At 57.9% G+C, this 20,687-nt stretch overlaps 1 protein-coding gene across 1 annotated transcript; it reads left to right on the forward strand.

The window, feature by feature from the left end:
- The first annotated feature begins 5,613 nt into the window (after positions 1–5,613).
- PTPN7 (protein tyrosine phosphatase non-receptor type 7) lies at positions 5,614–14,127 on the forward strand. Its single transcript, XM_050911461.1, has 9 exons — positions 5,614–5,744; positions 6,202–6,385; positions 6,869–6,953; positions 7,649–7,725; positions 10,474–10,611; positions 11,492–11,602; positions 12,208–12,365; positions 13,237–13,350; positions 13,899–14,127. The coding sequence occupies exons 1-9, from the start codon at positions 5,614–5,616 to the stop codon at positions 13,990–13,992; spliced, it is 1,092 nt and encodes a 363-aa protein (XP_050767418.1). The 3' UTR covers positions 13,993–14,127.
- The last annotated feature ends 6,560 nt before the right edge of the window (positions 14,128–20,687 follow it).

Raw genomic sequence — 20,687 nt, forward strand, 5'->3', positions numbered from 1 at the left:
GTGGCCCTATGGGACCCACTCCAGAGCCATTTCCTTCAGTGCTGCTCCCCCCCATCTCCTTCTGGGCTTTGCCCTCCGGGGACTGCCAGGTTCCTCTTTGCCTGCAGCAGATTGCAATGGAGGTGGCTGCCCTGGAGTCCTGGTCCTGCCCTGACTGCAAACCTTCCCTGGGTGGGGTCTGCCCCCAGCCTGGACACCCTCCTCCCTCAAAGCCAGGCCCTACTGCAGGTCCTCCACATCCCCAGCAGTCCCTTCTTGTAGGACCCGACTGCTCCCCCGTGCTCTGCACCCCAGGCCAGCCTGATGCGTCTGGTACAGAGCTGGTGGTGCAACACGGGACGAGCATGGCTGAACAGCAATGCAGGGCCCCTTGCCTTGCACCACTGGCCAGAGCAGCTCCTGGCTTTTTGCTCACAGTTGCACCCCTCTGCGGACCCAGCCTGTGTCCCTCAGGAGGAGCAGGGTGGCAGCACCCTTTTCCAAGCTGGGGAGCAGAGGTGGCCAGAAGTAGTGTGCACAAAAGCATGTGTGTGTGCACCCCTGGGACTTCACTGCTCTGCAGAGGCCAGCGAGGTATTTGCATGCCCTTCGCCTGCATGGGTGGACACCGATGTGTAAACAGGGATGTTTACTCTGCATGTGTGGGTGTGCATCCCTGCGATGAGGCACGGGGGGAAGATTGCTGCAGGAGTGGCAATGAGAGCTGAAAAGTGCCCTGGATCAAGCAGTGCGTTCCTGCTCCGTCTACTCCTGGTCTCCCTCATGTCCACTCTGTCTCCACCAGCTCATGCCTCATTTCCCACCAGCATCTTGTCTTTTGTGCTCTGGGTCCCCACTGGGCTGTGGCCTCCCATGCTTTTTCTCCCCCCAAATGCACCTCCGTTGTCATGTCTCAGCCTGCTAGTGCTTCAGCAGAGGGGAGGAACAGGAGCCATGCTGGCCGGGTGGGAGTACGCTAGGGTCCATTCGTGCACCATCAGATGCATGTAAGGGCCAGGAGGTCCCAGCAGTGCAGATTTTTCTGCCTCCACATCTGCTTCCCTCCTGCGTTCCCTCCATCCTGGATGAGTCCCCATGGCCAGGACAGTCACTTCAGTCTCCATCAGTGCTTTCTGAATAAGAAAAAGCCAAAGGAGGTCAGGTGTGGTTCCCAGGGGCTCTGTCCTGGGTGTCCTTCTTGGTCCCAGCCAGCACAGGTACACATGTGGCTGGTAGAGCCAACCCAGTGGCATGGGGAAGTCCATAAGTGGCAGAGGGAAAGTGTTGCAGGGTTTTCTGGGGTAGTTCCCTGAGCATGAGTACCTTGATGTTGTGTTGCTTCAGAAGCAGAGGATACACTGCATCTCAGTATCTCGGTTTCCTCCTTTTACCCCCGTGCGTGGTCTCACTGAGGCCCAAGAGTGACCAGGTCCCAGGGCAACCAAACAAGGTCATTTTGCAAAGGGAGTGGATCTGCATCCTTCTCTGCAGCTTTCAGGAGGGTTTCATGACCAAGGCAGAACCTGGCAGGAGGAGGAAGGGACTTACTGCTGAGGGGGTCCCAAATCCTTTGAAACGGCCATCAAATCTCTTAAATCATACTGGGCCACAGATCACTAAAATGGACAGCACACAGGGAACTCTTAGCTTCCATAAAAGTTTTTTTCCACACCACTTTTGCAGCTTGAGATTGTTTCTTGGATAAAACCATGTTTTGGTGAAAGGTTCCCATTCCCTTTGGGGAAAAAGGGCCAAAATCCGGCTCCCAAAGGCTGGTGCTGCCCTCTGGTCTCCTCACTGCGCTCCGTGCAGAGGAGCAGGACATGCTTGTGGTGCCTCTCGGGTACAGCGAGGGCCTCTGGACAGCCCAGCTCTGGGGATCAGAGCCCCGTTTCTCTGCACCTTTGGGTGCTGCTAGGTTTTGTGGATGTTCCCTGGGCCCTACAAAGGTCTGTGGGGGGTCCAGCTGTCTCCATCCTCCCTATCACAGGCGCCTGGCAGTTGGGCAGGTTGGGAGTGAGTGTGGGCACACGGATGTCACCAACACATGGTCAATGACTCGTGTGTACTGGTGGCTCCATGGTATCTGCCCCAATGCCATGCTGAGCTTTTCCCTTGCTTGTCCCAGTGCCAGAGGAACGGACTGGTAAGGAGGCAGCAGGTCTGTGCTGGGTCGGGCCAGCAAAAGGCAGGAAGGGCCGCCCCAGGGGTTTGCATCTTGGCTGCATCCTCAGGGACCCCTTGAGCTCAAAGCCACCCAGATGGGAAGGGTACCCACTACACTAAGAGGGCAGATACAGTCCCAGCCTCAGTCTTGCTGAGGAAGGAAGCTTCTGCATTGTCTGACAGGCTGATACTTCAGGAAAGAACTCTCTTTGTTTACTCTGGTCCCTACTGAGGGCAAGTTTATGTGGCCACCTTGTTAAGTACTGCACTGCTGGTCATCTTAGGAAGACTTCTCAGTCAGAAGACAGAGGGTGGGAGGGAAGGGCAGTGCTGGGGCTTGTTTGTCTGTGGTGGGGCTGTCTCTAGGCCCTTACAGCCAAGTTCTTTCATCGCACATAGGACAGAGCAATTTGTCAGTTCATCCTCAGGCCTGATATAGAGTCCAGTCCAGGTCTGCAGAGGCTGTGGCACCCTGGGATCTGCTCGTAAGACACAGATGCTGGTGGCCCTTGTCTCCAGGATAACGCTGCTCTGCTGCTGGCCAAGCGCAGCACTTTGCTCTGGAGCTTGGGCCTTCTGATCTCCCAGCTCTTGGGTAAAAGGTGGCACTGACAGGGTCTCCCATGGGCCACCAGTGAAGATGTTGTTCTGGCACCCTGGCACCCCCTTGCACACACGTTCCTGCAAACACACAGGCATGCACAGACATGCACCTCTCCAGCTCAGTGACCGGCAGTGCCGGCACCGCACATCCCAGGGATGGCCCTGGTCACCACAACGAACTGGGCTGGAGGTGGCCCAGGGCAGGGGGCTCCCCGGGGCAGCGAGGAGGAGCCAGCGGAGTAGCCAGGGGGAGAAGGCGTTTGGGATATGGGGTCCGTGATGGTTGGTGGGGACGCAGCGGGAGCCGCGGCAGCGCAGCGGGGTGGTGGCAGAAGAGGAAGGAAGCGTGCAGTGTCTCTACGCAGAGCCCCGGCAATAACAAACAGGAAGAGTGGCAGAGCTGCAGCAGGCGGCAGTGGGCATCGGCAGGAAGGATGTGCAGTGCCCCAAGGGCAGACCTGTCCTACCTGAGCCAGACCCTCCAGGGAGCTTCTTCCCCAAATACATCCCCTTCCCTGCCCTGCTGGGGAGGGAGACCCCACGCGTCTTCCCCCGAGGTGCCCAGGGATGATCCGGGGTGCAGAGGGGTGGCAGGTGGCACCCACAGGGACATGGGTTAGGGGGACATTGGGGTGGCACGAGGACCACACTGCGCACAGCCGGGCATTGAGGGTGGGAGGTGCTGAGCCCTGGCTCGCCCCGCAGCAGGATGGGGAACGGCTGGTGCACAGCCTGGGTGAGGGGATATGGCCAGGGTGGCAGGGATGGGAGGACTCTTCCTGGCTGCCCGTGGGGCAGGTGAGGTCTGGTGTCCCCAGAGCAGCACCACTGCACCACGTGAAGCATCTCACCTCAACCCATCTGCCAGTGCCCCAGCCCCATGGCCAGGTCTTGACCATCCATCCATGCCCCATGGGCTGACACCAGCACTGGCCATGGCCGGTCACAGAGGGCACCGAGCACACCCCGCCGGCCCTGCCAAAGATGCCTGTGGAGGCACCCCAGGATTTTGGGGGAGACAGGGCTGTGCCCATGGGTGCAGGACGGGGGTTTGCCAGAGGGGAGCAGGGCTGGGGCTGCAGGCGGCCCAGCAGAGCCGAGCTGCAGCGATGTGGCCGGTATGTGTGTGGGCGGCAGGCAGGGTGGGGGAGAAGGAGGGAGAGGAAGCGGCAGAGGCAGCAGCTCCTTTGATAAGCAGCTTCCTGAACACTTTCAAACCGTGGTGTTAGACCGACACACGCGGCGCCTGCGGGCCTGTGCCGGGACGAACGGAGCCCATGCCACGGGGCAGCAGGTAGGCAGCCCCCCAGCCCACCCATGCCGCCCACTGGAGAGAGGGCACCCACCGGGCAGTGCCGGGCCCTGGCACCCACAGGCAGTGGGCATGTGCTTGCTGCCGGGCAGCCCTGGGCAGGGTTGGGATGCTGGGCAGGGTGATGGGGACACTCTCCCTGCAGGTGCCGGCAGCTGGGGCTCTTCCCAGGACCCTCCTGCCTGCCAGGGGTTTGGCTGGGGCATCTCCCGGGTGTTTCCTGGCCGGTGTGCGAGGGATGGCTGCTGGGGTTGGAGCCTGCTGCTGTCTCTGGTCAGAATCTCCCCTGGTGCTGCGGCTCCTGAGGAGCAGCCACTCTTGCCCTGCGGGGCCAGGGGACACCCCAGCAGCACAAGGCCCCCAGGGTGCCCTGCATGGGGCATGGAGATAGTGTGCGTGGCAGCAGCGGCATTGCCACCCCCAGAAATGCCGCTGGGCAGCAGGGAGTCATGGGGAACAGCTCCTGCCCTAGCCACGTTCCCAAACGGCACAGCCACAGCGTGGACCCGGTTCTCTGCAGGACCTCCCTGAGCTGATGGGGTACTTGGTATCCCACTCTTTGCTCACCAAGAGCTTCAACTCCGCAGCATCCCCTGTCCCTTTGGGTCTGTCTCCTCCTCATGGAGGGAGCTGGGGATGAGAAGGAGCTTCACGATCCCAGGGTGCTGCCTGCACCATGAGGAGCTCTGCCCAGAGGTGAACCAGCATCACCTGCATCTCCCTGTCCCTGTCAGGGGCTGTCCTGGGGCTGGTGGTGGTGAAGCCCTGCCACCCTCCTCCAGCTGGGCTACCCCATTGCCTCTTGCTCAACCACCCAGATAAAGCAGTTTCCTCTTGACGGTTGCTGAGACTGTCAGCAGGGAGGACTGTCAGGGATGGAGGAGGTTGTCCCAGAGTCATCCCTCCATCGCCAGAGCCATGAGGCTGTTGAGGGTGCCTGGCCCCGTGTCTCCCAACAGCAGGAGCTGGCCAGGCTCCTTGTAGTGCCTACGGCCCACCTCATCTCATCTGCCAAATGCTGCTGTGCTCATGTGGGTCCCAGCTCTCCCTCCTCCCCACCATGTCCCCAGGCTGAAGCAGGCATGCCAGGGAAGGGCTGGAAACACACAGCAGCGTGTGCTTCCCATGGAGATGGAGAGCATCTTGGGCTCCCCCAAAACCAGACCATTCTCTGGCAACACAGGGCATGGGTGTCCTCTGCTAGGTGCAAGCAGATGGCCGTTGGTGCCATGCCCAGGGTCACCAGTGGGTGCCTGTATGGGCTGCAGTGCTGTGGGCGTCCCAGAGGGTGAATGTGCTGGGAGCTCTCCCAATGCCACTCCCCTGGATGCAGGGGCTGGGGGCCCTGGTTCCAGGGCAGATGAGGACTTAAAACCTGTCCCTTGCTTAGGGACCATCCATCGGGCGGTCCACCCAGCCTCATGGTATCTATCAGATCTGCCTTTTCTTTTCCAGCTGCTTCTCCTCCAATGGCTCCTTGATTCCCCGGGAGCTGAGGTTCCCCTGTGTCCACTCCCTGTGCTTCAGGACGAGGGCTTCGTGGCTGCCACAGCATGGTACAAGCCTGTTTGGTGTGCTCTAGAGTTCATAACAGCAGCCTGCCAGCCCGGGCAGCCGGGGCAGACATGGACAAGACGGACAAGCCTAGTCCCTCTGCCAAGAAGCACGTGCGTCTTCAGGAGAGGTGAGCGTGGCTGGGCGGCACCTGCAACCCGAATGCTGCGCTGCCCATCTCAGCCCAGACGGCGGGTATCCATGGCACTGCTCACCCCCAGGGCTTGGGCTCCCCCAAACTTCCTTCCGCCAGCCCAGCCCTGCCAGCCCACTGCCTGCCGACTTGTGCAGGTGCCAGGTCTGAGCATGGAGGCAGCCCTCACCCCCCAGCCCAGCCCAGCCCGGGCCAAATCTAGACACCATCCTTTGGAGGCTTTCCAGCAAAAGGGTGAAATGACCAGCTAGTTCCTTTTTCCTCAACACTCCTGTCTTCTGGGGTGTCTACCTGGCCACTTTCTTCATCCTCTGTTATTCTCTGCCTGGCTTTTGCTCGGTGTGGGGTGGTTTTAACTGATGATATGGTGGAATGGGCTGTCCTCCTGCCCCAGGGTGGCAGCGGGTCAGCCAGGGACCCCTTTGCCTCACAGGAGGGGCTCCAACGTGTCGCTGATGCTGGACATGAGCTCACTGGGGAGCGTGGAGCCCATCCAGCCTGTCTGCACGCCACGGGACATCACGCTGAAGTTCCTGAGGACGTCCAGCCACGTGCTGAGGAGAGAGGAGCTCCAGCAACACGCCCAGAGCCTGACACAGCTCCAGGAGGAGTTTTCGGTGAGACGCTCCCTTCCTCTCTCCCTCCTCACACGAGGAATGGCAGGGGCTGGCGCTGGGGGGAACTGGCAGGGGCTGGCGGTGGGGGGGACTGGCAGGGGTGGACATCTCCGAGGGAGGCTCCAAGCCCAGCTGTGCCCCACAGCACCAGTGGCAGGGAAGGCGATGTGGGCAAACAGAGGTGAGGGGTGCCCTGGGTATCCCCTGCGTGCCTGCTCCCTGGTCCACACAAGTCCCGTTTGTGTCCCTGGAAAGCCTGTCCTGCCCTCCCATGCCAAGCTCTTTTCCCAAGGTGGCCTCTCTGGAAGGTGTCCCACCACATCTGGGGTAAGAACAGGGCTCATCCCAGGAGCTGACATCTCTGGTGATGCTGCTTGCTCCCTGGGTCAGGCTCTCATTGCCTGGGGGACCAGCTCTGCCACGATGAGGGGACACAAGCAGCAGCAATGGGGTTTTCCTCATAGTTGTTCTCTCCCCCTGCAGAAAATCCCACCCAACTTTGTCAGTCCGGAGGAGCTGGAGATCCCTGGACGTGCCTCCAAGGACAGATACAAAACCATTCTCCCCAGTATGTGCCACTGCATCCCTTTGCCTCACATTTGCCCAGGTGCCACGTGCAGGGGAAGGGGGGTCTGGGGGTGTGTGCATGGGTGTGTGTGCATGGGTATTTGTGCATGGGAGAGGGGTGACTCAGAGCAGCCCTGGCACCAGGGTGGGCACTCCTGGGTGCTCTTGGTGTTCCTGCCGTGCTTGTTCCTGCTCTCCATGTTGCAGGAGCTGGGTGCTGTGTTGCAGGGAGTGTACACTCTGTTATGGGGTGGTACATGAGGAGCTACTCCTTGGGGTGTATTCGCAGGGTGTGCAGCACATGACAGGCGAGCCTGGGTTGCTCCCTGCCACTGTGGGGCCTTACATGTCCCAAGTGCACGTCACTAGGGGTGTAAAGGCTGAGAACATTATAGAGGACTGATTTGGGCTCTAGTCATGCACTGTGGGAAGGCCCTGGGGGGTCATTGCCTGGCAGGTGAGTTACCCCACATTCTCACTGTGGTACAGGCAGGTTTGGGCATGACTGGCTGTACCCTGCCATGGTAGTGAGGGTGAAGTGGGGTAAGAAGGGGCCCGAGGGAGGGTGCAGACAGCTCTGAGCATGGCATGGAGCTGGAGGACTCAGCCTCCAGCCTCTGGAGCTGAGGCAGGGAGGATGGGCAGGGTCAGGCTCTGAAAGACTGTCCCTGGGGTAATGCCTGCCATGTCTTTCAGATCCTGAGAGCCGGGTCTGTCTCAGGAGGGCAGGGAACCAGGAGGAAGACAGCTACATAAATGCCAACTACATCACGGTGAGTGTCCTGCCTGGTTCGAGAGCGGGTGGTCTCCCAGGTCCTGCAGCCCACAGCTCACAAGGCACTGGGCTGCAAACTCCTTGGTGCTGCGGGTGCCACACTGGGGCCTGCATGCCGGGGCACTGACTGTCACCCACTGTCCTGTGGCTGCCCTGGGGTAGCCATCTGAACTTGCCACCCCTTTCTGAGCTGGAGAGATGCAGCTCCATCCGTGCAGGGCAGACACACCGTCCCTTTTGGTGGGAAAGTCTCATGAGGTGGCTGCTCTTGGCTCCTGCTGCTTGGGCGAGTTGGGCACCTGTATGGGCTTCTCCATCTCTTCCTCATGCACTAGTCCATTGTCTGGCAAGGCCACAGGAGGCAAGCTGTGTCTATAGAGCATCGCAGCCCAGTGCTGTTCAACCCTTACACATCCAGGAATTTCCTGTCCGCTCAGGGGGTTTGTCGCAATTTACCAAGAAGAAAGCTAACGAAGGGGAGGGCATGGCTTATCTTTGACACGCAATGGGGTCCCTTTCCAGAGACTGAGAAATCCCCAGACCCAAGCATGTAACTATCATAATCATCCTCCTGTGCAAATGACCCCTTCCAGGCTGCAGTCTCACTTGTTGTGCTGCACCATACGTCACCTGAAAACAGGCTCTTGTGTCAGCCAGGTGCCAGCTTTGCCTGGTTGGTAGGCTTCTTTCTAGGCAATTAATCTCATTTCAGCATCCTTCCCCTTGGGACAGGCCAGGGGTGCTGAGAAGTGGAGGTGGGTCAGCAGCCGCTCTGGGTGCGTGGCAGCGAGGAGAGCGTGGGAATGTGGGACTCAGAAAAATAGCCCACAAAAGTGCCCTCTAGTATGACGGACAGAACCCTGGAAGGTGGTTTGAGGGTGCAAGTTGGAGCTGGAGGGCATTTAGTAGCATTTCTTTTCTGATGGTGCTCATGGGTGTGATCCAATGAGACAGCAGCGGTGTGAGCTGCCAGCATCCTGTGGTGAGGGTCAAAGTCTGACTTCGGACACAGGAGCACCATGCCTAAAACTGTTGGGAGGCTTGCTGGTCCTAATGAGGGTTTGAACATGGGCAGCAGAGGACCACTTTTAGAGTAGTCTTCCTGAAGCAGCCTGGCAGCACGCAGCTTCACATCGGGTGACACCATCACCCTGTCCACATGCATCAGGGTGTACGTGAGCACGTGGCATCCTCTCTGTCTCACACGAGTGTTAACAAAAATGCACAAACACTGCCCATCCCTATCATCTCGCACACATGTGCACATATAGGTGCACACACCTGAGCACATGTGTGCCCACACATCCCTGTGTGGAGCTGGTATTTCCTGACCCCTTCCTTCCACTTACCTCTCCAATGGTGTCACAGTGCAGGAATTTGTAGGCACATCAGCAAATTAGCAACCCAGCCTGCTTCTGGCATGCTTGGGAGGCACAGGGAGTCTTGACGAGCTCTGCAGGTATTTGATCACATCAGCCCCCACCTGGGATTGAATGTTTTTCCTGCTGACCATATCCCGTGAAATGTTTTTGAGCATGAAGAGCAGGTGGGGGGAAATTCCCAGTGTTGACACCTCCAGGTCTTATTGCAAGTCTTCTTCTGAATGGAAAATCGTGTTTCCTAGGAAAAAGAAATAATCTTGAGGCATGAGAAAAGGGCTATACAAAATGTTCCTGAAAATGTTCCTGCCCCTTGACTGGGCCAGTGCAACTTCTTGTGGGACCAAACTGTTCACAGGATTGCTGGAAAGACCTGGATTAAGTCACAGGGGTTTGGGTGCATTTTTAACTGAGATCTCTTTTGATAAAGCCATGAAGTTCTGCCTGGAGTGCTGTTTACTCACTTTTCCAAAAGCTGTGGGTGCTGTGGGTGCCTCCCCCAGCATCCCCGGGGCAGGCTCAGCTGGGTTCCTGACTCCTTGCTCTATTGCCAAATGGCATCTCCAGCTGGGAGCTGGAGTAACACGTTACTGACCCTGGGAGAAGGCTTTTCCACACCTCTGCCGGTGCCTGCCCTCCAGTTCCTGCCTGCTGCTGCTGCACGCTCTCCCCTCTGCTGGGCCAGCAGCACTGCCCATGAGGCCATGGTGTGAAGCAGGAGCTGAGCAGGACTCAGAGCACCTCCAAGCTTTTCTATTTCTTTGGCAATTTTATGCTGGGGGAGGAAGTGACCGTGGAGGCAGAGGATGCTTGGAGCTGTGAAACAGAGCCTGGGGCAGATGCAGGGCAGGGGCCACCCCTCCAGGTGTCCCCAGACCCAGCCTTCCTGCTGCTGGGCACTGCCACGTCCCCTCCTGAGCCTGGCGGGGAGGCAGGACTGGTGGGACCCAGCTGGGACTATCCCAAGTCCCAGCCAGAGCAAGGCTTGATGACTTCTGCTTGTCCTCAGGGAAATGCCTGCGGGGAGGAGTGCTGCTCCCTGCGTGAGCTCTCCCTCGTCAAGGCATCCATCACGCTGGCTATCGTCACACCAATAACCCGGGGATGCTTGCAAGGAGCTTGGGTGCACATGGCTTGCTTCACGGGCTTGCTCCTGGATTGTGGGGTCAGGAGGCTGGCAAGGATGTCTGGTAGCTCCTGATCAGGTCTATAAAAGCATTTCAAGGACAGGTTTAGTAGGAAATAGCCTGTGTGGCTCAGCCTCTCACTTGTAGAGGAAGAAAAGCACCAGGAGGGCCTGGACACAGGCTCCCCTCACACATCAGGGTCCCCCCTGCAACGTCACTGATGGACCACGTGCTTGGCAGGGTTACGCGGGGCGGCCCCGGGAGTACATTGCCACCCAGGGACCCATGCTGAACACCGTGACCGACTTCTGGGAGATGGTGTGGCAGGAGGAGGCGCCCCTCATCGTCATGATAACCAAGCTCCAGGAGCGCAAAGAGGTACCATTGTCCTTCCCCAGGCCCAGGCCCAGCACCCCAGCCAGGAGCACAGGGTGGGGTAATAACAACAGTAAAGGGTTATGCGAGACCAAATGTGGGGTCTGAGCACCCACTTGCTTTCTCTGCTTTGCTCTCAGAGGGCACCCCTGATCAATCACACATGGAGGAGGAGAGCCCCAAGGCTGCAGCCTTGGCCACATCCAGCAAAGCCTCTCCTCCTCATGTGGCCTCTCATGCTCTGGGCATGCTTTGCCAGCTGGATAATAGGATAAAGAGATTAGGGCAACCCCTGGGAGACGGAGCAGAAGCAGCGGTCAGCAGTGACCCTCTGGCCCTGAGCAGCTCTCCTCCTGGGCTGGGAGCCCTCAGTTGGTGGATCCAGGCTGGGACGGGAGCCGGCAGTGCTGTGCCCTGCGTGGTGGCCGCCCTGTGCCTTGGCTGGGATCCCTGGCTCCCTGTCCAAGCAGCATCTGCCTGGGGGAATGCACCCTCTCTTTCCTGGCCATGTCCTTCCTCCCTTCCCTCCCCGGCTGGTGCAGCATCCCTGTGCCCTCCACGGGCAGGCTGGGTCCTCCTGGGTCTGGCAGGACATGGACTGGCCCAGGCACAGCTCCCGTGGGGCTGGGGAGAGCCATGCAGCCCTGGGGTCTGAAAGCCATATGGCAGAGCACGGGAGAGGGTGCAGGGGGAGCAGATGTGGGGAGAGGGATCTATCCCCTCCTTAGCTTCCCCTCTGTATCACTCCACATCCACCTTCCCTGCTCCCCCACACCTCCCCAAGTGATGCCCCTTCCCAAAGGCACTGAGCAAAGCATAGCTCAAACATCCAGTGGATGCCTTGAGCATCTCTACAGCCACAAACCCTGCCTTGTTCTTTCAGAAGTGCGTCCACTACTGGCCCGAGAAGGAGGGCACCTACGGCCCCTTCACCATCCGTGTGCAGGGGATGAGCGAGTGCGTGGAGTACATGGTCCGGGATCTCTCCATTCAGGTGGGTTCGAGCTCCATCCTGGGGTCAGAGGGCGAGCCCAGCAGGGCCCGGCAGTGCCCCCGATACCCCCAGGCTCTCTAGCAGGATGGCAACGCTGTGTGACAGGAGAGCAGAGGGTTCATGGCTTTGAGGACTGGGTCCTCTGAGCCCCCTGCCAGAGGAGGGGTCTGCAGGGCTCCTGCCTGCCCAAGGAGGCTGAGAGGAGCAGGACCCAGCCCTGGGGCGCAGAGGAGAGGGGGTCAGCTGGGGAGAGCTTCTCTACTAGCCTGTTGTTGTTTGCACTGTGCTATTGGGCTCTGCCCCATGGGCTCTCCGTAGTCACCCTGGGCTGACACTAGCCAAAAGGATCTTGCTGGCTTTGCCTGGACTGTGGGGATGTTATTGGGACACTCTGCATCTGTTCCCATCTTCGGGGATGGGACACTGGGAAGGGGTCTCTCCTGGGTGTCTGGCAGAGGCTCAAAGAGGGATTTGGGAGGAGAGCAGATGAGATGGGCACAGGCTGCTCAGCCTCTGCTTGAACTGGACTCCATGCCTTCATTTGGCCCAGACCAGGGAGTCCGGGCTCCCACATCCTGATTTCTCTTTCTTCTGTGCTGGAAAAGCTTGAAGGTGAATGCCGCCAGGTCAAACACATCCTCTTCCCTTCCTGGCCGGACCAGCAGACACCTGAGTCAGCCAAGCCCCTGCTGCACTTGGTGTCCAAGGTGGAGGAGACTCTGCAGGCTGCAGCCAGCCCGGGGCCCATTGTTGTGCACTGCAGGTAAGAGCTTTCCCCTCACCTGAGCCCCTGTGTGTTCTTCACCTTGGGGACAGTCTGCAAATGCCAGAGGGGAAAATCCCACATGTGAATGCTCATGAGCTGGTCCTGCCGTGGTGCAGAAATCCCAGGGCATGGCATCCCCATAGCAGAGTTGTTCAACCAGCAACTCTTGTCCTGGCATCAGGACGGTGGCATTAGCACAGCACATACTGCCCCATAAAGAAATCTGGTTTGCACCTGGGTCTGCAGACAGCGAGGTGGGAGCAAGAGAGGTCTGCAGAGTCTGGACCCAGCCACCAGACCCACGGCAGATCCACGGCTCAGGCTCCTGTTTCCTCTGCCACTGAGCATGGCCTGTGGCTCGCCTGTGAAGCTGTTTTTCAGGGCATCCCTCCTGGAGGAGGTGGCCTCTGCATATTTTCTCTCACTGCTAAGTGAATTTGGGGGCAGCGGAGCAGAGCACCCAGCCGTCCCTATGCAACAGACTCAGCATGCGATGCTGCAGGCTGGCCTGCCCCAGTGCAAACTGCTCGGTGCCTGGGATTAGAGCACAGCTGGGAGGGGAGGTGAAGGGGCTGCAGAGACCCCTGCACTGTGCAGGGATGGGGTGCACAGACTGGTTTTGTGCTTCCAGAGCAGCCTTAGCTGGGCCGTGCAACACGGCAAGACCCCCGTGCCATGGCAGAGAGACACCAGCCCATGTCTTTTGGTGCCCAAGAAAGTCAGTCTGGCAGCTGGGACCGCGACCCCAGCATCCCTCTGGGAAGAAATCATAGCAGCAAACCAATCCAGGAGTATGTCCAGCTTGGACAGATTAAGGTCCAGGCAGTGGATATCGTCGGTGCTCAGCACAGCTGTGTCTGTCCTGCAGTGCAGGCATCGGCCGGACAGGCTGCTTTATCGCTACCAGGATCGGGTGCCAGCAGCTGAAGGACAAGGGGGAGGTGGATATCCTGGGAATTGTGTGCCGTCTCCGCATAGACAGGTGGGTGCTCAGAGCAGGCGGCTCCTTGGAGGGTCCTGCTGGGTGCCAAGCCTGTGAGGAGGGATGTGGGAGGGATGTGGGGATGGGCATCACGAAGGGGCACGGGGACAATTTTTCATGGAAACCAGAAGGGTTGCTAAAAGATGCAGATGTGTTGACAGCAAATGATTCCCCAGTGCCGGGCTGGTTTTGCTGTCAGGGCTATTGTAGCTCTGGGGACCTGAGGACGTGTGGGAGAGGAGAGCGGCTCTCAACCTGGCAGCTGGTCGGCTCCTTCCAGCTCAGCCACTAAATCCAGAAACACTCAATTTTGCCACTTTTCAAGAAGTACTGGTAAAAATTAGTGGCAAATCAGTTGCTAGTCTGCATTTTGAACAGCCCGGCAATGCTTCTGAGCCCAAATACTCTTTGGGCAGCTCTGGCGCCTGTTTCAGAGGTACCTGGACGTGACGGGTGAAGCAGGAATATTTGTGGCCCGGGAGCAGGGAGCTGGGGACGGGGTTGTAGGCTTTGGTGAGGTGTCAGTGGGACCTGCCTTTCTCTTGCAGAGGTGGGATGATCCAGACGAGCGAGCAGTACCAGTTCCTCCATCACACACTAGCTCTCTATGCTTCCCAGCTGCCGGAGGTGGGAGGCCACTAGTGCAGGGCTCCCACAGGGCTGCCGGCTCCCCGCTCCAACCTCTCCTGCACCAGCCTCGGGGACAGCTCCACCAAAACCCCTCCTGCTGCCGCTGGGCCACAGAGCAGCAGCATGAGCATCCCTCAGGATGAGCACAGCCAAGCAAACCCATGGGGACTGTGGCCTTGTGACCCTGAGGACGAGCAAGGTTTGGCGGGTTCACATGAGGGATTCAGTAGGTGCTCGAGGTGGCCATTGCTGCTGGCTCGAGGCAGATTTCACCCATAGAAGCTTTGGCTTTCAAAACGTGCAACTTTTTATCCTCAACCAGAAGCGCAAGCTGTGCAGAGGAAACTGAAGCTGGGTGAGCGCCGAGGCCACGGTTTGCCTTTTAACTGCACAGAAATGTTTACCCCGTTAGACGCAGAGCTGGTAGAATTACCCTGCAAATAAACAGAGCCTCTCTCCTGGCTGCGTATCGTCTGTGGGCAGAGGCTGCGCTGCGTGCAGGGCTGGGCTTGCTCCGAACACGCGCTGTGATGCTCTTCTTGCTAAACATAAACCTTGATGATTTAGTACAAAAGGTGCACAGTTGGTTGCCTTCGTTATGTGGCTTGCTTTCCTCTCCACCTTTGGCCAACACCTTCTCAACAGCCTTAAAGTAGGGGAGATTCCTAAGTGCATCTGCAGTTTTGCAAGCAACGTGTTCCCAATTGCCTTTTGTTACACAAGGGTGGGGATTTTGCATTCTTGTTTTTTTGCTGAAATCAGAACAAAATAATATTTGGGTTTTGTTGGGTTGTTTTCTCACTGACAAATTCAGGGGACAAAAAAGAAGAAGAGGGAGAAACATTTTGGCACAAAGCATGAAGATGGAAATATTCTGTAAAATATTTTAAAGCTGTTGGATGGACATTGCACACCCTCTTGGGCAGTGAGGACTGAGCTGGGGGCTGCCTAGCCTGTGCCTGCCCATGCCCACAAGCCCTGACGTGGCCCGCTCGGTGGGTGAGATCCAGGGAAAAAAGGGTCAGTCCTCTTGCTGAGAGAGTCTGAGCTTGCCTCAGCTTCCCGAGCATCCCCAGATCAGGGCTGTGTGCACGGACCCCCCTCCACCAATCTGTGGGTCCCCAAAATGCAGTTGAATGGCTGCCCAATGGTTTTGCCCTAGTGCCCGTTGTTCAGGCTCTGTGGCTCTCTTGGGAGGAGAAATGATTGAATAAAAAGAGAAGTTTCATCCTTAACTCTGCAGTTCTCCTGACTTGTCATCGATCCATCAGTCCAGGAGGGGGGGTCCTCTGGCCTGTGTCATCCCCCCCCCCCCCAGTATCCCATCCTCACTGCTTCTCTCCTTGCTCCTCTCCTGGCCCTCTCCATTTGCTCTCTATAAAAGCAGTAAGTGAGCAAGTGAATCAGCCTTGTCCAGGGATGGGTAGTGAGCCAAAGTCAGCTTCTTCTCCCTAATCTCGCTGGGCATAGGTAGCAAACCCAGTGGCAGACCAGGCATGTTCCACTGTGCAAAAATACCCAATATTACAGAAATTATCATGTATTGCTGAGCCCTGGTAGTCCCTATTAGTCGTTCTCATGTGTTTGCAGACTCTCCGGATAAAGTACTTGCCAGGGCACTTGCTATAGCACAATAAAGCCATGTTAAGCATCTGCTCACTGCAAGGAGCATATCCTTTTGGAGAAACGTCTCAGTGGATGGAAGAGTGACAGACAGTGAGAGACCCTCTGCTAGCACAGCCCCCTCCCACGGCCCCCTCACCCCACAGCAGGAAAAACCCAGGTCTGAAGTAACGTCCTTCCACCTACGGCGCCTGGATCACTCCAGCGGAGCAATCTCCCCGTACCTGCTGCCAGGTCAACCCTTCCTTGTACCACTGAGCCTGCCCAGCTGAGCTCTGCGGGGTGGACCTTGGTCTCTGCGGGGCTCCTGCCTGGTGCCAGGGCTCTTGGAGAGACTGCAGAGCCTCCACGAGCGCCCTGAAGGTCAAAGCATGGCTCAGGACTTTGCCTTCTCAGTTAATTTTATGTCACGCTGTTGCCTTTGATGGTGTCTCTGAAGCCACCGACAGAAGTTTTGAGTTTATCTAAGACAGGCTTTATTCAGCTGGCCCACAGCATCCTCCTCCCCAAGTCTTTCCTCCCCACATTGCCATCAGGCAGGGGAACTTGAAAAGCCTGCAAACTGCACCAAAGCACAGTCTTTTCCTGCACTCCCTGGACAGCAGGACGTGCACCATTTTTCTCATGCTTTCAGTTTATTATCAAGAGGAGAGTTGTTAGGGCAGGCTTGCAGCAAGAGCTGCGTTGTGGGTCTCCCAAGGCATGCAGGAGCAGCGCTGGGACCAGCAGTGGCACAGGGGGTGTTGTCAGCCCCGTCTCCGATTCCCCGTCATGTGCTGGGAGTTTTGCCAGTTCAGCTGTCTGATGTAGATTATGATCAGTTAAGCAGTTTTCTTGTCTTTCAATCTCAATTTCTACCAGCTCTATCTGTTCAAGACACTTATCAGGCCATTACCACCGCACTGAGTATCTCTCCATCCTCTCTGTATTTATTTCCCAAGCACTCCTTGGGGCTATGCTGGGCTATTGCCTGCGTTATTGCAAAACCCCATCCCAGGGCTCACCCAATGTCAGGGGTGAAGCAGGGTGCTTGATCTGGTCTGGCTGTGTCAGGCTTATACCTATGTCCTGGGAACTGCTTCACCCTGTCCATAAAGACCATGGGGTGCCCAGCAGGCAAAGGAAAGGGATCACTCTAAAATCTCATGTCTCCCTGTGCCCCGTGCTGAGATTAAGCCCCTGAGCTTGGCCAGGGGTTTCAGCAGGGCCAAGATTGCTCCTGTTCCTCATTCCCCTCCCTTAAAACCCTGGTACAGACCGAGCTGTCTTTTTCCTTCTCATGGCGTTTCTGTGCTTTACTGGAGGTGCAGCCCAGACAACCAGGCAGGGAGCTCTGGTACTGGGGGCCCTGGGCTGCAGACTCCTGCGAACCATGTCCCCAGGAGGCCAGGTCCTGCGCAGGGTTCAGGAATAGTCCTTTCTCCACATGACTGTAATTTTGGCCTGGGGTTTCCCAGGCTGGTAATCCATTTCCTAACCTTGCGACAACTCACCAGGCTGGAGGTTGCCTAGGATGGGAGAAAAAACCATGGTGGCCACGTGGTGCACATCACCGTAGCGGCACATGCAGGCATTGCTGGTGGCAAGGAGACCCAAGGTGCTCCAAATTCACTGCAGCTGATGGAGAGCGCCAGCGCGTTGCACGGCGTCCCCATCGAACGTAGCACACCACAGCAGGCTGCAGCAGGGCACCGCTACAGCCAGCTTCTTGGAAGAGCAGGGCATTGGGGTAGGATGTGCCAACATACAGTGTTTTGGGTATTTGATAACAGCTCTCCACTCAGGTGAGAAATGTAACCACAGACAAAGCTCCAACAGCATCCTCATGGACTTCAATTAATCAATGACCAAGCCATCACCCAGAAAGGAGAAATTTCAAGGCATGCTTTGACATTTCAAGGGCAGCACTGGGGTCCCAGGGGCTCATGGAGGCCCTGTGAGAGCACCGGCAGCAGGTGAGACCCCACAGAGGATGAGGTCCAACCAGCAGCACCTCACCCAGCACCAGAGGGACAGGTTGACCTGGTGGCTGGGAGTACCAGGGAGACTGCGGGGCATGGGAGTGACATCCGTTCATGCTGGTCTTCGGTAACTCAGTGGTTAAACTGTGAGACAGGGGAACACAGAGAATAAGCCATCCGTTACCCACATTAACATGGGCACAGCCCTGACAATTCAGTTTCTTTAAGGAACTTGGTTGAGCAACTGCATCAAAACCTTCTGGGAATTTCAAATATGCTCTTGTCTGGAGAGGTCCTGGTGCGGTGCTGGCTCTTGCACAAGATGCTCTGCCCAGTCCCACACTCCTGGCCGCCACAGACCGCAGGGTGACACAATGGGGACAGCGCTGCAGAGGTGCAGCCATGGGGACCGGATCCGGCTTGCGCATCCCCGCGTGTGCTGCCACGGCTCCTCTGCAGGGAGCAGAGCTTGGGACCTCCTGGTTCAAAGCAGCAGGAAACAGCCAGATGTCTCCAAGCCTGCCAGGGCTGGCGTGAGGCCCTTCCCTTGCTGGGGATAAGGGAAACAGGGACAGGCGGAGGGGGGCCAGTACATGAAAAGGGTCTTTTTTACTCATTTGCTCGTGTCTCTCCGGGTGTGAGGATGGACTCGCCCAGCTCCCATCTCTGCTGTGAGGGGTGTGTTTTGTTTGAGCGCTGGATGGACATTTTCTCTGGCAGGAACTGCAGTAACACACGTCCTATCAGGAGGCAATCTCTGCTAACAACTCAAGTGCCACAGGCGTTTTGGGTGGGAAGCCCCAGACTGGTGCAGGGACATTCCCTGGGCTGGAATCTGTTAAAAAAAAACATCTTCAGGCAGAAATTACACACAAGAATTGGGGGACGATGAATTTTTCACTGGTATGAAGAGGAGCTACAATGGAATAATTACAGAAAGCAACGATATTCCTGCTTTCTTAGGCCTCCCTTCGAGAGCACAGGGATCTTTAGCAGGCTGCAGCATCTCTGAAAGCAAAATGGTTTCTGTCTCCGAAAACAAAGGCAGCTTCGCAGTGACTTACAGCACATGATGGAAACTCTTTCCCACCATTAATTGTCATGGGCTCTGAGATACCCACTGTGAGGCAGATCCAACCACAGCTCAGTTTCTCTATTTTCTGTGCGTACACATTTGTCTTAGGCAGCCAGGCAGCCCCAGCAGTGAATTCAGCATCCTCGTCTCTCGTGGGAGCGTGAGCAACCTCCTCTGCACGTGGGGTCTCCCCAACAACTGCTGGAATAAAGGTCCTGCCTTTTCACTTCGGTGTAAGGGAATTACAAATGCTCCCGTGTGTCAGCCCTCACTTTAGGACTGGCTCAAATCCAGCCTGGATGTAACCGAGCCTTGTTGGCATTGCACAGCCAGCTAGGGCAGCTGGCAGCGGACTGCCCTGAGCGCTCAGCATCAATATGGAAGAGCAAAGCAGAGCGAAAGCACAGCCAGCACAAGTACCTAGAGCGCAGGAGCAGCTTAGCATCCCCTTGCAACCCAGCAGAACTTAGCTGAGTGAAAATGAGGGGGTTTTGAGGCTGCAGGGCCCAACCTGCTCTCTAAAGGCTGATGTCGCAGCAGGTTGTATAAACGTCTTACAGAAACATCCCTCGAGAAAGTCGTGCCTTTGGATAGTGTCTCGTTCTGCATGTGGAAAATTGCTCATCAGCTCTTGTGACATTGCTGTGGGCTCCTGGCTCTGCAGAGGTCTTGTCTTGAGAAATCAAAGGGTAAAAATACGAAACCACGTGCAGCCCATTACCGGGGAAACTGAGGCCCGAGGGCAAAGTGCCAGGTCAAAGCCCAGGCTCCAAATCCACAAAGCCAGTGACTGCCCCACGACTGAAAAGAAAACAGCAGGTGGACGAGGTCCCCTTCGTGCCGATGAAGTCCCCTTGCAGCACGGCGCACCTCCCGCGGGGCTGGACCTCCAGGTCACCCTCATCTCACCCATTAGTGTCCACAGAGTCTCGGGAGCTGGGGTCCCTGCTGGGACCTCCCCCTCACCACCACTGGTGTCATGCTGCCACATGGTCCTTTGGGAGCACCTAGCACTTCCGCACGGCCACTTTCACCAGCCCTGAGGAAGGGGCACCCGTGGCAGAGGGGTGGCTCCTGCTGTGCCACCCAAGCTGCCTTGGCCCCTGGCCAGGCACTTTTTTTCCTGCCGTGGCCATATCTCAGGCAGGTGATAACAGGGGGACCATGGCGTGGGCTGCAGCGGGGCTGGAGGGCAGGGGAGCAGCCCCACGGGCTGGCCCAGCCCTGCTGTGGGTGCCAGGGAGCCCTGTGGGACCCCCGGGTGCATGAGGGAGCTGGGGTCCAGGGGAGGAGACACGTAAGGGTGCAGGATTGGGGGTCTGCCCAGCTGGCGTGGTTGGAGGGGGCAGGTGCCGGCTGCTGCAGAGGCTCTGTCCCAGGGTGCAGGATACGTGCCAGCTGGTGCAAGGTGCCAGACGCGTGCTGCCTGGTGCAGACTGCCAGGTGCAAGGGTCACTGGGTGCAAAAGGGCACAGGGGTTGATGGGGGTGTGGGGGGTGCTGGGTGCAGAAGGTGCAGGACTCAGGAAGGTGAAAGGGCGACCAAGTGCAAGGGTGGTGCTGGGTGCAGGGTGCAGAGTGCAGAGGTGCTGGGGGCACAGGGGTGCTGGGTGCAGGGGGATTGGGGGTGCAGCGTGCAGTGGGTTGCTGGGTGCAGAGGTGCTGCGAGCGCTGCGGTGCTGGGTGCAGGGATGGTTTCGGTGCAGGCTGCAGGGGTGCCAGGGGTTCAGGGAGTGTTGGGGGTGCTGGGTGCGGGGGTTGCAGGGCACAGGGGTCCAGAGGTGCATGGTGCAGGGGTCCAGGGTGCAGTGGAGCTGGGTTTGCAAAAGTCCTGGGGTACTGAGGGTGCAGGGTGTGGGGGGTGATCAGTGCAGGGGAACTGGGGGTGCAAGGTGCAGAGTGCTAGGGGTGCAGGGTGCTAGGGTGCAGGGGTGCTGGGTACAGGGTGTATAGGGGTGCTGGGTGTCAGCATGCAGGGTGGGGGGGTGCAGGGGTGCTGGGTGCTGGGGCGCAGCATGCATATATGTCGAGGGTGCAGGGGGTGCTGGG

This window comes from Gymnogyps californianus, chromosome 27, assembly GCF_018139145.2.
Source record: "Gymnogyps californianus isolate 813 chromosome 27, ASM1813914v2, whole genome shotgun sequence".
NCBI classification, from domain to species: Eukaryota; Metazoa; Chordata; class Aves; order Accipitriformes; family Cathartidae; genus Gymnogyps; species Gymnogyps californianus.